This window comes from Euleptes europaea, chromosome 15, assembly GCF_029931775.1.
Source record: "Euleptes europaea isolate rEulEur1 chromosome 15, rEulEur1.hap1, whole genome shotgun sequence".
In the NCBI taxonomy this organism is placed as follows: Eukaryota; Metazoa; Chordata; class Lepidosauria; order Squamata; family Sphaerodactylidae; genus Euleptes; species Euleptes europaea.
Window position 1 is genome coordinate 44,563,911 of NC_079326.1, and position 12,519 is coordinate 44,576,429.

At 43.9% G+C, this 12,519-nt stretch overlaps 1 protein-coding gene across 1 annotated transcript in view; it reads right to left on the reverse strand.

Annotated features, from left to right (window-relative positions):
* The window catches only part of CERKL (ceramide kinase like), a 68,539-nt gene that overhangs the window by 7,899 nt on the left and 48,121 nt on the right, over nt 1-12,519 (reverse strand). Inside the window, exons 5-10 of the mRNA XM_056861410.1 lie at nt 11,286-11,428; nt 7,111-7,185; nt 5,432-5,609; nt 3,871-3,939; nt 905-930; nt 719-827 (exon numbers count right to left, since the gene is read on the reverse strand). Coding sequence (XP_056717388.1) covers nt 719-827; nt 905-930; nt 3,871-3,939; nt 5,432-5,609; nt 7,111-7,185; nt 11,286-11,428 — 600 coding nt within the window. The remainder of the gene's footprint in view (nt 1-718; nt 828-904; nt 931-3,870; nt 3,940-5,431; nt 5,610-7,110; nt 7,186-11,285; nt 11,429-12,519) is intronic.

Genomic DNA, 12,519 nt, shown 5'->3' on the forward strand with positions numbered 1-12,519 from the left:
CACTATATATATATTCTCTATTTAAAAATAACTTATTTTAATAAGGTTCTAACTGATGCTTATACATTGTCATATCAGAAAAAATTCCCCTTGAGTTAAAGTATATCATGCAGTAGATTTTGGCCAATCTAACATAAAACTGTGTACCTGCTAGAACAGGCAGCAGTTAAAAAACAAAACCCCCTTTTACAAATACTGCAGGTCAGATCATATCATATCAAAAATTCCCTGATAATAAGAGTTGATTGTTTTACTGGTTATATATGATCTCGGCCCAGCATTGCGCTGCATTTTCTTTTGTATACTTTTTAAAACTGTAGCTTTAATATTTCCAGTTACTGTGGTGATTAACGTCTTAACAATAAACTGAAATCAATCAGTCAGATCCAAAGAACGGAGTTCCCATTAGCAAAGCCCCAGGGAGATTATTAGTAGATGACTACCACTTAAGTCAGACTTGTAAACTAATTTAATCACTATAATTATCCAATGATTATTCTAGTTAGATGACTTGACCTTATGTGCCACAAACTGATTACAGTTCTTCAGATTATCGGAGTCCACTGTCATCCCGCTCTAGCCTCTGCGCCCCTTCCCCCAACCTCAGCGGATCTAGACTGCTCACGACGCAGGCACGCATTCTAGGGAAAGCAAGGTTTCTTACAATTAGATCTCAGAACTGAGAGACATTACTGTAATTCTTGAAACCCTTACTGACCTGGTATTAGGGGCCAAGCCTCTTGGTGCCATCGAACATAGACAAGGGATTGCCATAATGCTCACATTCAGGAAATGACCCTGGATCCTCTCCGGCTGATCCCAGCTGTCTAAATATAACATCACACTACATTACTTCAAGGATACCCTAATTCCCTGTTGTAAGTAATTAAACTTGAAAACTTACCAGATTTAAGTCTTTCTTGCTTCTTTCTAAAAATAAAAAATGTGTTAAGATAGAATAAGTAAAGGCAATGAAGGATGTAAAATAACACATTAATAAAAATGCAACATGTTCATGGGGGGAAATGAAAACTTTTAACTCGAGAAAGTTGGATCCCATGTTTTTTCTTCCACTGGTACAAGGACTGTTGGGTTATTTGGAAAGGCTTTTATCATCAATATCCGCTTGTGCTAAGTAAATCTTATTATATCCCAACTAAAAATTTCACTTGCGTAAGGCATAATTCAAGTTGTCTTGCATCAAAATTTCTTGAACTTCCCTCCGTAATTCTTCTGCAAATATTCAATCAGAATTGTATACATGTCCCGGTATGTTTTGTGTAATCACTCTTGATGTAATAGGTCCTCAAGCAGTGATGATCAGAAAATGAAAATCGTTTTGGACAGGAAGCTTGGATTGTCACCTCCTGCCTAACAAACTGGTTCCTAGAGGGATGGGCTGGGACACGGCAAAGACAGCTGCCCTGCTTGAGGTAGTGAAAGCCAGCGCTGATTTGCATCTCCTTATAGTCAGGTCTTCTTAAAGGGCTGTGTTACACAGGATGATAATTTGGAGGATCCTGTTGGGGCAATGATATGATATGCTTGGCAAACATTAGATTTAAATGGTAACACCTAAAAATGGATTTCTTCAAGGTTGGACATGAAGGTGCAATGACAGGCAGAAGAGCACCAAACACTCCAAGACTCTCTGTTCACAAACTTCTCTGCAGGCTTGCATCCCAGAGACTTGCCTTTCAGTAATGGTCACATCCACCTTCAAGTACAAAAGGCTAATGAAAGCTTAATCTGTGTACCTAACCCCAAAAAAATTCTGTTGTGCTTTCACAGGCTCTGTTTTTCTTACACCTCGGTTGTCTCCAGTGTAAAATGCTGTACAAAATGTATCTGAACTTTATTTAAGCTTTTAGTAGCACAAGTTGCTGTGCCATGTCTTGTTGAACTTGTATTTGTCTAACTTGTTATTCTATAGTGTTTCCCAGAGCTAGAAGACAGCAACTTGAGGAGGAGGAAACAGAAGAGTGGGTGGTTGAGCTCATCCCAAACAAGAAGCCATAGAGGAGGGATTTAAGTAGGAAAACAGGTCAGCAGAAGACCAGCCATGGGAGACATCCGTTTCTCAAGGGGCGTTGCCTATTCTACAAAGCAGATCAGTGTTTTCTAGGCCACATACTGGTAGAAGGAGACATATCGTATTTTTCGCTCCATAGGACGCACCTTTCCATAAGACACCTAGTTTTTAGAGGAGGAAAACAAGAAAAAATCTTGTTTTCCTCCTCTAAAAACTTGTCTTATGGAGCGAATGCTGGCTGGGTGCGTGTGCGTCGCGACGGCGCGAGCTGGCGTTCCCCGCCCCGACGGCCAGCTGGGAGGCGGGCGGGGCCGCACAGAGCTAGCCGGCGCACGCGCCCATCCGGCTCTGTGCGGCCCCGCCCGCCTCCCAGCTGACTGTCAGGGTGGGGAACGCCGGCTCGAGCCGTCCCGACGCGCACGCACCCAGCCGGCATTCGCTCCATAAGACGCATGGACATTTCCCCTCACTTTTGAGGAGGAAAAAAGTGCGTCTTATGGAGCGAAAAATACGGTACATGCTCACAATAGCCACACAGTGAAGGGCACAGAGAAGACAAGACCAATGATCCCTGCAAAAAGACAAAGGAACAGGAAATAATGCACTACTGGAGGATACTTGACAAGGCAGCAACCAGAGAATAGGGAGAGAGGGAATGAAAAAGTGAGATGGAGGCATATGTCTGTCTTCAGAAGAATAATTACAGACCACACTGGTCCTTTGCAAAGCTTATAAGTCCATTTCCATTTGGTGGGAGGGAAGGCAGAACAAACAAAATAGCCAACATTATGCAAGTTGTGCATCACACCATGTGCATTTATTTGGTAATGGAAATGCACATTACTTATTTAATGGTAAGAAACCGTTCCCTTAACCCTTTGCAGGATCCAACCCAGAGTTTAAAGCAGGGGTGAGGAACCTTTTTTCTGCCAAGGGCCATTTGGATATTTAGAACATCATTTGCGGGCCATACAAAATTATCAACTTAAAAATTAGCCTGATATATTTGGTCAAACATTCAGCCAAGTGGCACGACCGGAGACAGCTCCGAGTATCTGCCATGTAGAGTGACTCGCTTTTGAGCTCTGCCTTTCCCAGCTGGATCCAAGAGATTCAGGCAGGGCAGCAAACACAAGACACAGTTTGTTGGGCAATCCTAGCAGCTCCATAGCTAACGACTCTTCTTCAAAAGGGAGAAAAGGTTCCCTTTCTCAGCAAGACAAACTCACATCCTCCTTGAATAGAGGCTATTCCTGTCCACGGGAGGGGGCAGATCGCTGGTCTTCGATCCTTCTGCGCTAGAGATCTGCCAGGACCCACAAAGGGCCACACCAAATGATTTCGCGGGCCTTATACGGCCCCCGGGCCTGACATTCCCCACCCCTGGTTTAAAGCATGCAACCAAAACTACCAGTAAAGAGAGGGTTTTATTTTGATACTAGTACTAGTTTTCTTTGTTTCTTTCTTTTATTCTTTTAAACAGGTTCCACTCTGAAATAAGTAGGAATTACTTCCTATTAAGATATATTTACAAGAAGCGTGCTAAGGACATCTTGAACGGTGCAATGGTAAACAAGATTACACCCTTCTAAGCCCAATGACTTCGATGGATTTGGCGCTTAGGGTTGTGCTGTTTATGGCCTCTATCACAATCTAAAACCATAAAGAAAAGTACCTAATTACTTCCTCTATTCAGTTTTTTTTTAAAAAATACAGTGGGCCTGATTCAACTACACTTAAATCTCACTGAGATCAAGGGAGCTTAAGTCAGTCCCAACAAGCACTGGCTGGACTGCAACTGCTGTTGATTTATGACTGCTTGGTTGATTTTTATTTACCGATCATTCTCTGGGGAAGTTTGCTGTGAGTGCATAAAAGGCACAAACGATAATTCACAATCTTCTGGTCTGAGAAGAGAACAAGAGAAGTAAGTCACTGGCACTCTAAATGTTAAGTATGCTTACATATAGCCTTAAACATTTACAGGATGTTGCTGATATATTACAAGACTAGTAGTAGTTACCAGTCTTATTAGACTGGTAGGACTCATGAAACATGCGCGGGAGGGAATCCCATCCCCCCATCGCCACCAATCCCGGGCTCAGCGTGGCTCCCAGCCTCAGCTGTTGAGCCCGCTACGGCTTCCCCCCCCCCCGGCTTGCTTCCCCCCACACCACCGCTGCAGAAGTTCATGGGCCCAGTGAGGCTCCCAGCCTCTGCTGCTGAGCCTGCTGTGGCTTCCTCTTCCCCAATGCCGCTGCCAAAGATCCCGGCCCCAGTGGAAAGCATGTTGTTTGCACATGTGCAGACAATACTTTTTTAAAAAATCGGGGGGATTTAACACCCCCCCCCAGTGTTGTCTTTGTGTTTTTTTTTTAACTTTTCAGATTTTTCTGCAAACTTGAGAAGTACCCCAAGTTTGAAGAAAAATCTGTGGGGGTGAATGTGGCCCCTATCTGCAGATTTAAGTATTCGCAGAACACTTGGAAATTAGATACAAAGATTATCTGAATAATATTTTCTCAAGTTTATCTTAACAATTATTGGACTTGTGTAAAGAAACCCAACCTGAATAAACAGGTCGGGCATTGTGGACTTACCCGGGCAGCTCCGGGGAGAAGAGGGGGTGCCATAAGGGCGGGGTGGGGGCGTCGCTCGTCCCGTGAGACCTCGCCGGCCCCATGGTCTTCCTGGCGATCAGGGAGGCATGGGGGAGTGACGTCAGGTAGCCACCTGACCCCCGGCCTCCCCCTGCGCCTTTAAAAAGCGGTGCGCAGCCGACCACCATCCTCATTTCATCGGGACGGCGGCGAGTGAGTCCCACCCACCCTCCCTATGTTTTGATGTTGTGTTCTTTTCCGTCACAGCTTTTGGGCAGTTTTTGCATGGGGTCTGATCCAAGATGGGAAGATGTGCCTTTCCTTCCCGTTTGTGGGGACCCCCATAAGGGGTCTTGGGATGGAGTACAACACTGTTGCCCAGCTGCAGGGCTTGTGTTCAGTGCTCCAATCCCAGGTGGCGCTGGCTCCACACAGAGATTCCCGTCCTGGTGGGGCCATCTAAGCGCCACTCCGGTGGTTTGCCCAACAGGCAGTTGGGCCGTTTATCAATGCTTTCGATATATCGGATGACAGGTGTGGTGATCCGATACTTGGATCCGACCTCATGGTTTTCCGCCAATGCTCCATTCTGTTGTGATCAATAAAAAGCTGTGCCATTTTATTACCCAAAAGTACCGTGTGTGTGTGTTTCTTTTGCGGTTTCATGTAACTATGGTTGGTGGGTTATTTTGCTGTTACCCATTTCTCCGGGGAGCCATTCGCCCGTGGGGCCACAACTGGTATTTCCTATTGCCTTTTTATCCTAAAAAGGACTCTAAATAAAATAAATCTCTCATACTTCAGACTTGCCAGCGTCTTGATCATAGCAAAAATATTTCGCTGATCTGAAGGCATCCATCGATTCTTTTCAGCAAAAGCTAGAGTTCTTGATCCAAAACCAAACATAGCTGAGAAACCAAAGCGAAGCAGTTTGGTCGGACTACTGAAAGAACATATGTCTACTGATTGGAGGTGTCCTGAAACATAAAGAAAATTATTTCAGTAATAAGCACCGCTCTGACTAAAAAGGTCTAATTAATGAGAAATTCTTTAACATCCACCAGCCATATTCCATATTCTATAACTCCGCTTAGCACTCAGCATATCATTCCTAGAGATCTTTCCTCTGACAGAAGTGGCTGTTCCTCTGGAAAAGAGGGCACACATTGGACTGCGAATGTGCAGGCTTGCTTCGGAGGGTGTTCTAGCTTTTAAAGTCTGCGGGGTGCTGGACCCAGTCTCGAGCCCATTGCAACTGTTTCCTGCTCCAATGGACACATGGTCAATGGTCCAGTGCCCCACCCCTCCGTTCTGCCTGAGCCACCAAAATGCCCATGCCCTGTACAATTTCTTAATTGTTAATGCCAAGAAGCAGATATTACTAGTAAGGGTAATGAAGTATATGTCCTAAATACATCGATGTGAATGTAAAGGAACTCTCAGGAATTACTGTTTTTACTGATTTAATTTGCCTCTTCTCTGCCTCTGAGTATGATAGTGCACGTGAATCCTGCTTAGTACATACCATCTACAGCACATCATTTTGGGGGGTTCTTTTTGTGTAGGGAAAACATTATGTGTGAAGGTGATCTTAGCAGCCTAAATGGGCTACATAACTAAAGTAGGCAGAGGCAGATCTATTCACACAACACAGAGGACATCAAAATTCAAGACTGTATGCACTACCTTCAGTTGGTTTCCTCCTTGCAAATAAAACATGCCTGCTTATCAGCAAAACTAATTCTAATCATTACAAATAATATTCTTCAAAAAAAGAGCTGATTTCTACATATAGAGGAGGAATGTGACAATTTTAATCTTCCCAATGATAAAATCAGACTTTTTTTTTTTAAAGTTACAATTCACCTGCAAATAGCAGGTGCAAAAATTCAAAACTCCAAAACAGAATTTGGTATGTAGCACCTATGGGGCAGTATGCAGGGGGTGAAACTGGAATTTTCCAGGGATTCCAGATTAAAGAGACCGACACCATACCTGATGCTTCCAGTTCTCTGAATGCAAACACTCCCCACCCCCTTTCACAAGGGACTGTGGGCCAACACAGCAGCCAAGAACAAGGCAATGATGGAGAGGTGCGGGTGAGGGCGGCACAGTAAAAAAAAGGGGGGGCTGGACGCACGACTAGGGACTGATTCACACCTTACAAAATCCTTGCGGCCACCACCAGGACTTTCAATCCGAGTTCTGTATTTGGAAATGTATTCCTAGTTGTGGAGGTGTCTGATTTGGAGCGGGACTGAGACTTTACTGCAGTTGGGATACTTCCGTTTGAATCATACAACTGTTGCAGATCTATTTCCCTTATTAATGTCAGTATGAAAAAAATTAATGTAGTCTTTTTATTATAGTATATAATTTTGGAACTGCAAATGCACCTTCATGATGTAATAGAACACTGTACAGCAAAGATCAGTTTGTTTTCTACACATTTCAGATACAGAGGTACAGAACACTTGCCCAGGATTATGTTCAATGCTGCAGTTGTTATGTGTTGAACTCCATTCAGAGTATGTGCCAAAATATTTGTGGAGCCTGTAAATGTTAAACAGTCAGGGGAAAAAGTGAATTAGTTCACGTCATACAAGATAATATTTCACTCTGAATATTGGAGCAAGACTCCTTACATTAAAGGGCTGGTCCAAACTAGAATTATGAAAGTCTCTGGGTACCAGATAATCAGAAATGCTTATACTTTCCCCTCTCAAAACTGTCAATAGTTCACTATATTGCATGAAGGGGTATGCATTATTTTGTGGAATACCTACCAGGGAATCTTTAAAGCAAGCCACACTTAGATCTGTAACATTATTTCACCTGTGGATCCAATTGTTTGTTTCTTGACTTGGGAAGATATATACTGTGCTAAGAACTTAGAATTGAATCATAGAGTTGGGACCACCAGGGTCATCTAGTCCAACCCCCGGCACAATGCAAGAAATTCCAAACTACCTCCCCCCCCAACACCCTCAGTGACCCATACTCCATGCTCAGAAGATGGCCAAGGTGCCCTCCCTCTCATGATCTCCCTAAGGTCATATAATCACCATTGCTGACAGATGGCCATCTAGCCTCTTTTTAAAACCATTGAATCTAATTCATTGTGAAAAGAAATAAATCCTGATTCTTTTGTATTACATTTTTTCTATTTATTAATATCATTTAGACCCTGGCTTCCCCCCAATGCAGCTCACATCATTCTCCTCTCCTCTATTTTATCCTCACAATAACCTTGTGGAGCAGGTTAGGCTGAGTGACCCTTGACCGAAAAACGGTACACTCCTACTATCTGGGATGGTCGTGCGCGCAGTTTCGGGAGGGACGCACATGGAGCGGTGAGGGAGGTAGGGGACACCTGCCAAGCCAGCCAGATTACCTGAATCAACCCTGGAGATCAATGGGGTGACAGATGTCGCAGCCAGATCGCCCTCACATCCGGCTGAGTGACTCAAAGTCACCCCGAATGCTTCCATGGCAGAATAAGGATTAGAACCTGGGTCTCCCAGATCCTACTCTTATAGTCTAACCACATTGGCTTTCTCTGATCAAAGGAAGGCTTTGAATAACTCTTTAATTTGTTTAGCTCTCAATCCCATCACAATATCACTGTTTTGTCACATTCTCCTAGTGACAGCACAACATAGCCACAATTGTAAGGACAACTTACTCATGGCTGTTTGAAGATGGATGGAGAGGTGGCCTTTACTTCGATAAATATATTCACAAACTACACAAACAATAAAATATAGATGCTGTTGAAATGCTTTAATTCGTTCTTCCAAAGGGTGGAAAAGAACAGGAGTGTTTACAAAAGTATCAGCAGTTCACGTAAAGCATGAGTGATGAAGGTACCAGACAGAAATTGTAGGGGGAAATGTCCTTGGAAGTGCAAGCACTCCCGCAGAACAATTAACTTAATTAACCAGACAACATGAATATTCATAAGTCTGTTAATGTCTCCCACATCCAAACAGATAAATGTGATGTAATGACTTCCTAGTCAAGCATATCTAAAAGTCTCATGAAAATTGCACCAGCACTGTGGTTCTTTGCCCAAAATATCACGGAAATTAAGGCTCATAACAATATTTTATTCTCCACTAATTAATTGAGAGCAGGGATTTAATGTGAGTGAATGATTTAAGACTGTAAGATTTACACTCAGTACATAAATTTCCCTTTGTTTTATAGCAATTAAACTGCTTTTTCATACCCTTTCTGCTTTTCTCCTCTTTATCCAAATCCTTCTATTGAGTTCCTCAGCAGTAGTTTCCATAGCAACAAACACTATTCCTAATGGCTAACAGGACCACCCCAAGCATCCTCCATCTGATACTCTTTATTTTTGACTATCACACAGAAGCTTGATATGTTGGCCCAATACAACCCACCTTCCTCTGGATCAAACACTCTTCCAAGAATAGTCATCCCCCGGTAAACCAATACGTAGCATACTCTGACTTTCACAATTTAGCAACTGAGGGTCAGTCTTCTACTCTGAATTTCATTCTCATAATCTACTTCTTAAGAATTACTGCTCCACACAGCTAAAATTAATATTGTGTACACTTCCTCTTGGTGTCCTCGGGGCCGTCAAAAAACCATCCACTCCAAATCATCCTTAAAGATTATGAGCACTGATAGCATACGGGCCTGCCTAAATCTCCAGGACTGGACCTGGCAACCCGGTATGCAAGTGCACTCACTGCTTTCCAGCCGCGCGTCTGCCCCAAACGCTACTGGGCGGTCGCGGCGCGGCTCATTTGAAACTGACACAGCCGCTCTCGCCAGCCCGGGTAACCAGCCATTAGGAACCAGATGCAAAGGGCCGTTCCTTGTGAGCCTGAGAGGAGCCATGTTGCTGTAAAACCTCTGTCCAGTAGCAGCCATTTCGCAGAGAGCTGACAGCCACGTACTCAATGCGAGCTGCTCCCCCCTCCCAACTTCCTCCGTTGCTCAATGGGTCGTTTGCAGTAATCCTGATATCCAGATGAGTCATCCCCCTTGCCCAGCTGCAGCGACCCCAGGACATTTGCACAGATCGCACCCATTGTTCCTGAATGTAAATCACATCAGCAGAGAGATTCCTGACCATCTCGGGTTGTGAAAGCCATTGGAATTATAATAGATTTCCAAATTCTCACTACCCTGCCCCGGTAGACACAGCTTAATCCTTTTGTTCACCTTTTTGTCACCTGGGAACCTGGGAGGGGTCAAACCCCTCTTCCCGCCCCCAGAAAATAGTATAACTGGGATACCCCTGGCCCATTCTAGTCACCTTAGGTCTTTCCTGGCACCTTTGCCGTTACTCTGTTGCTTTGGTTTCGCGAGCCTTACCACGCTCCCTCCCGCCTTGCTGGTCAAGCCCACGGGAACCCCTACCCCCATCTCGGTCTTCCTTTTCAATCTGTTTGTAGCCTGCGTGAGTTGGACAACACCTCATCTAGATAAGGTAAATATTGGGTCAACGATATCCTGCCAAATTGGCAAATGTTCCTGTACTACTTACTTTAATTTACTAGCTTCTTGTATGCTTGTAATGCACCATTTGAATGCTTGAATACATAAACACTGTTTAATTTGGAACTCCTAGTCTCTGTCTTTATTCAAACGTCTCATTAAACGGATTCTGGTATAGTTGAGTGCGAGACCGCTATAAAAATACATAGTTACTGATTGCTCAGCTAATTTCCCCATATAAAGGAGCAATTCGGCTAACAGCACCTGCTGACAGACCCAGCAATTTTTCTGCTCAGGGGGAGATTCACCCTCTCAACCAGTGGTTCTCAACCATCCTTATCTTACATCCTACCAAACACTCTATCAATGAATCTGGGTCCCATGATGACAGAAACAAAAAGCCAATTTTTTTCTGAAGAAATTTCATTATTAAATATTTATATCCCACCTTTCCTCTTGGCTCAAGACATTTACAGGCATTCTGTTGTTATATTTAATTTTATGATAAGTTTTAAATATAGAAAAAAGTGCGGTAGTATTGTTGAGAGTAAATTTTATTGCCATGGATAATCCCTGGCAGGATCAGCAGGAGAAGGGCCGTCAAACTCGCAGGTGGACATGGGGACTAAGGAAGAGCAAATTATGAGTAATTGTTATGAAAACCCTGGGTCCCATCTAGACAACCTCTGCATACCACCTGTTGAGAACCACTGCCCTAAACAACCCAGGGTGCTTGTTAACAGTGCAATCCTAAACAGTTGCACCCTTCTAAATCCATTAAAATCAACAGGCTTAAGAAGGGTATAACTCTGTATAGGATTGCAACTGTAAGTCTAAGGCCAACTAACAATTATTGCTTTGGTGAACTCATTGCTATGTCTCCACTAATGGTCCGACAGTAGGTGCAAAGGTCAGTTTTACAGGGTTATGCTTAATTTTGAGGAAAATATGGCCTACTTTAAAGAGCCATGTGAAGAGTATGGTGCGTGCCATTAGCAAGAACAAATTATTAGAATCTTCAGAATAAAAACTAGACGTTGAGACTGTAATGGAACAATACCACAAAAGTTAAGTACAGTGCAAAATACTGAAAAGATTCTCCTAATACCTCTACCACGACCAAAAATCTATCTACAGCACTCAACAGATTCATATTTACTGTACTAGACTCTTACCTGCTGGTATTATTCCAAGAGGAATTTGGGCTTTTACTGGTTCAAGAATATCATCACTGTCCCTCCCAGCATCTATCTGGGCTCTAAGCAAAATACCATGAGCCACCTCGCTGGCTGTCCCATCTCCACCAACACAAACCACCCTAAAACAGAACAAATTAGAAGATTCTTCAATACAAGAAAGCAATCTACTGTCAGATATCACACGTGTCAATTGATTACTTTCAGAATTTTTCTGGGCCAATTAAATTTCCAGTTTGTTGATGTGGTAAAACCCAGTATGAGAATCCTTCTTTCCATAGCCACAAGAACATAGCTTGGATTTCAGCCATCATGCCTACTAAAGAAACTAACATAAAGTGACTTGATGGCACTTTAAACACACACAAGAATAAATAAGGGACACTATATTAAAATAAAGTGTAAATAAAACAGAGTTGCACTTACCTGTAACTGCTGTTCATTGAAGTCTTCAGTGCAGCCCCACATGTGGGACTGCGCCTGCGCGCAGGCCTGCCACTGGAAACTTTTATTAGCCATAGACCTTTAAGGGGGATGCCCCTCCCCTTGAGCAGCGGGCCAACTTGGCGCCGAAGCCACCGCATGCTCCTGGGCGGGGCATCCCCTCCCTCCTCAGTTCCTCGCCCACCGCCAACCTTAGCGTGATCCTGAAAATAGGGCCAGGACTGGGTACAGAAGAGTAGGATAATTAACCCCAACTCTCTGGTCCGTAACATACATTCCTCTTCTACTAATTCTTCTTCTTCTTTTTTTAGGTCGACATTGGGGTCGGAGGGAGGAATGTGTGTCTGCACCGAAGACTTCAATGAACAGCAGTTACAGGTAAGTGCAACTCTGTTTTCACCTTCCGTCTTTGGTGCAGCCCCACATGTGAGATTTTAACAAGGTTACCCAACAGGAGGCAGGTGTCGATCTAGGAAAACAACGTCTGAAGGACTGCTCTTCCCACTTCCGCGTCTCTCCTGGCTTGCAGGTCCAGGGCGTAGTGTCTGACAAACGTGTCTTTGCTTGCCCACGTCGCCGCCTTGCAGATGTCACCAACAGGGTCTCTTCTATGAAGTGCAGCCGAGGAGCCCTGGGCTCTGGTGGAATGAGCCCTGACTTCCAAAGGACACGTCACCTTTGCTTCCCTGTAAGCAAGTTTTACTGCCAATACCACCTACCTAGCTATGGACTGGGGGGATGCGGGCTTCCCCTTCTTGGGGCCTTGAAA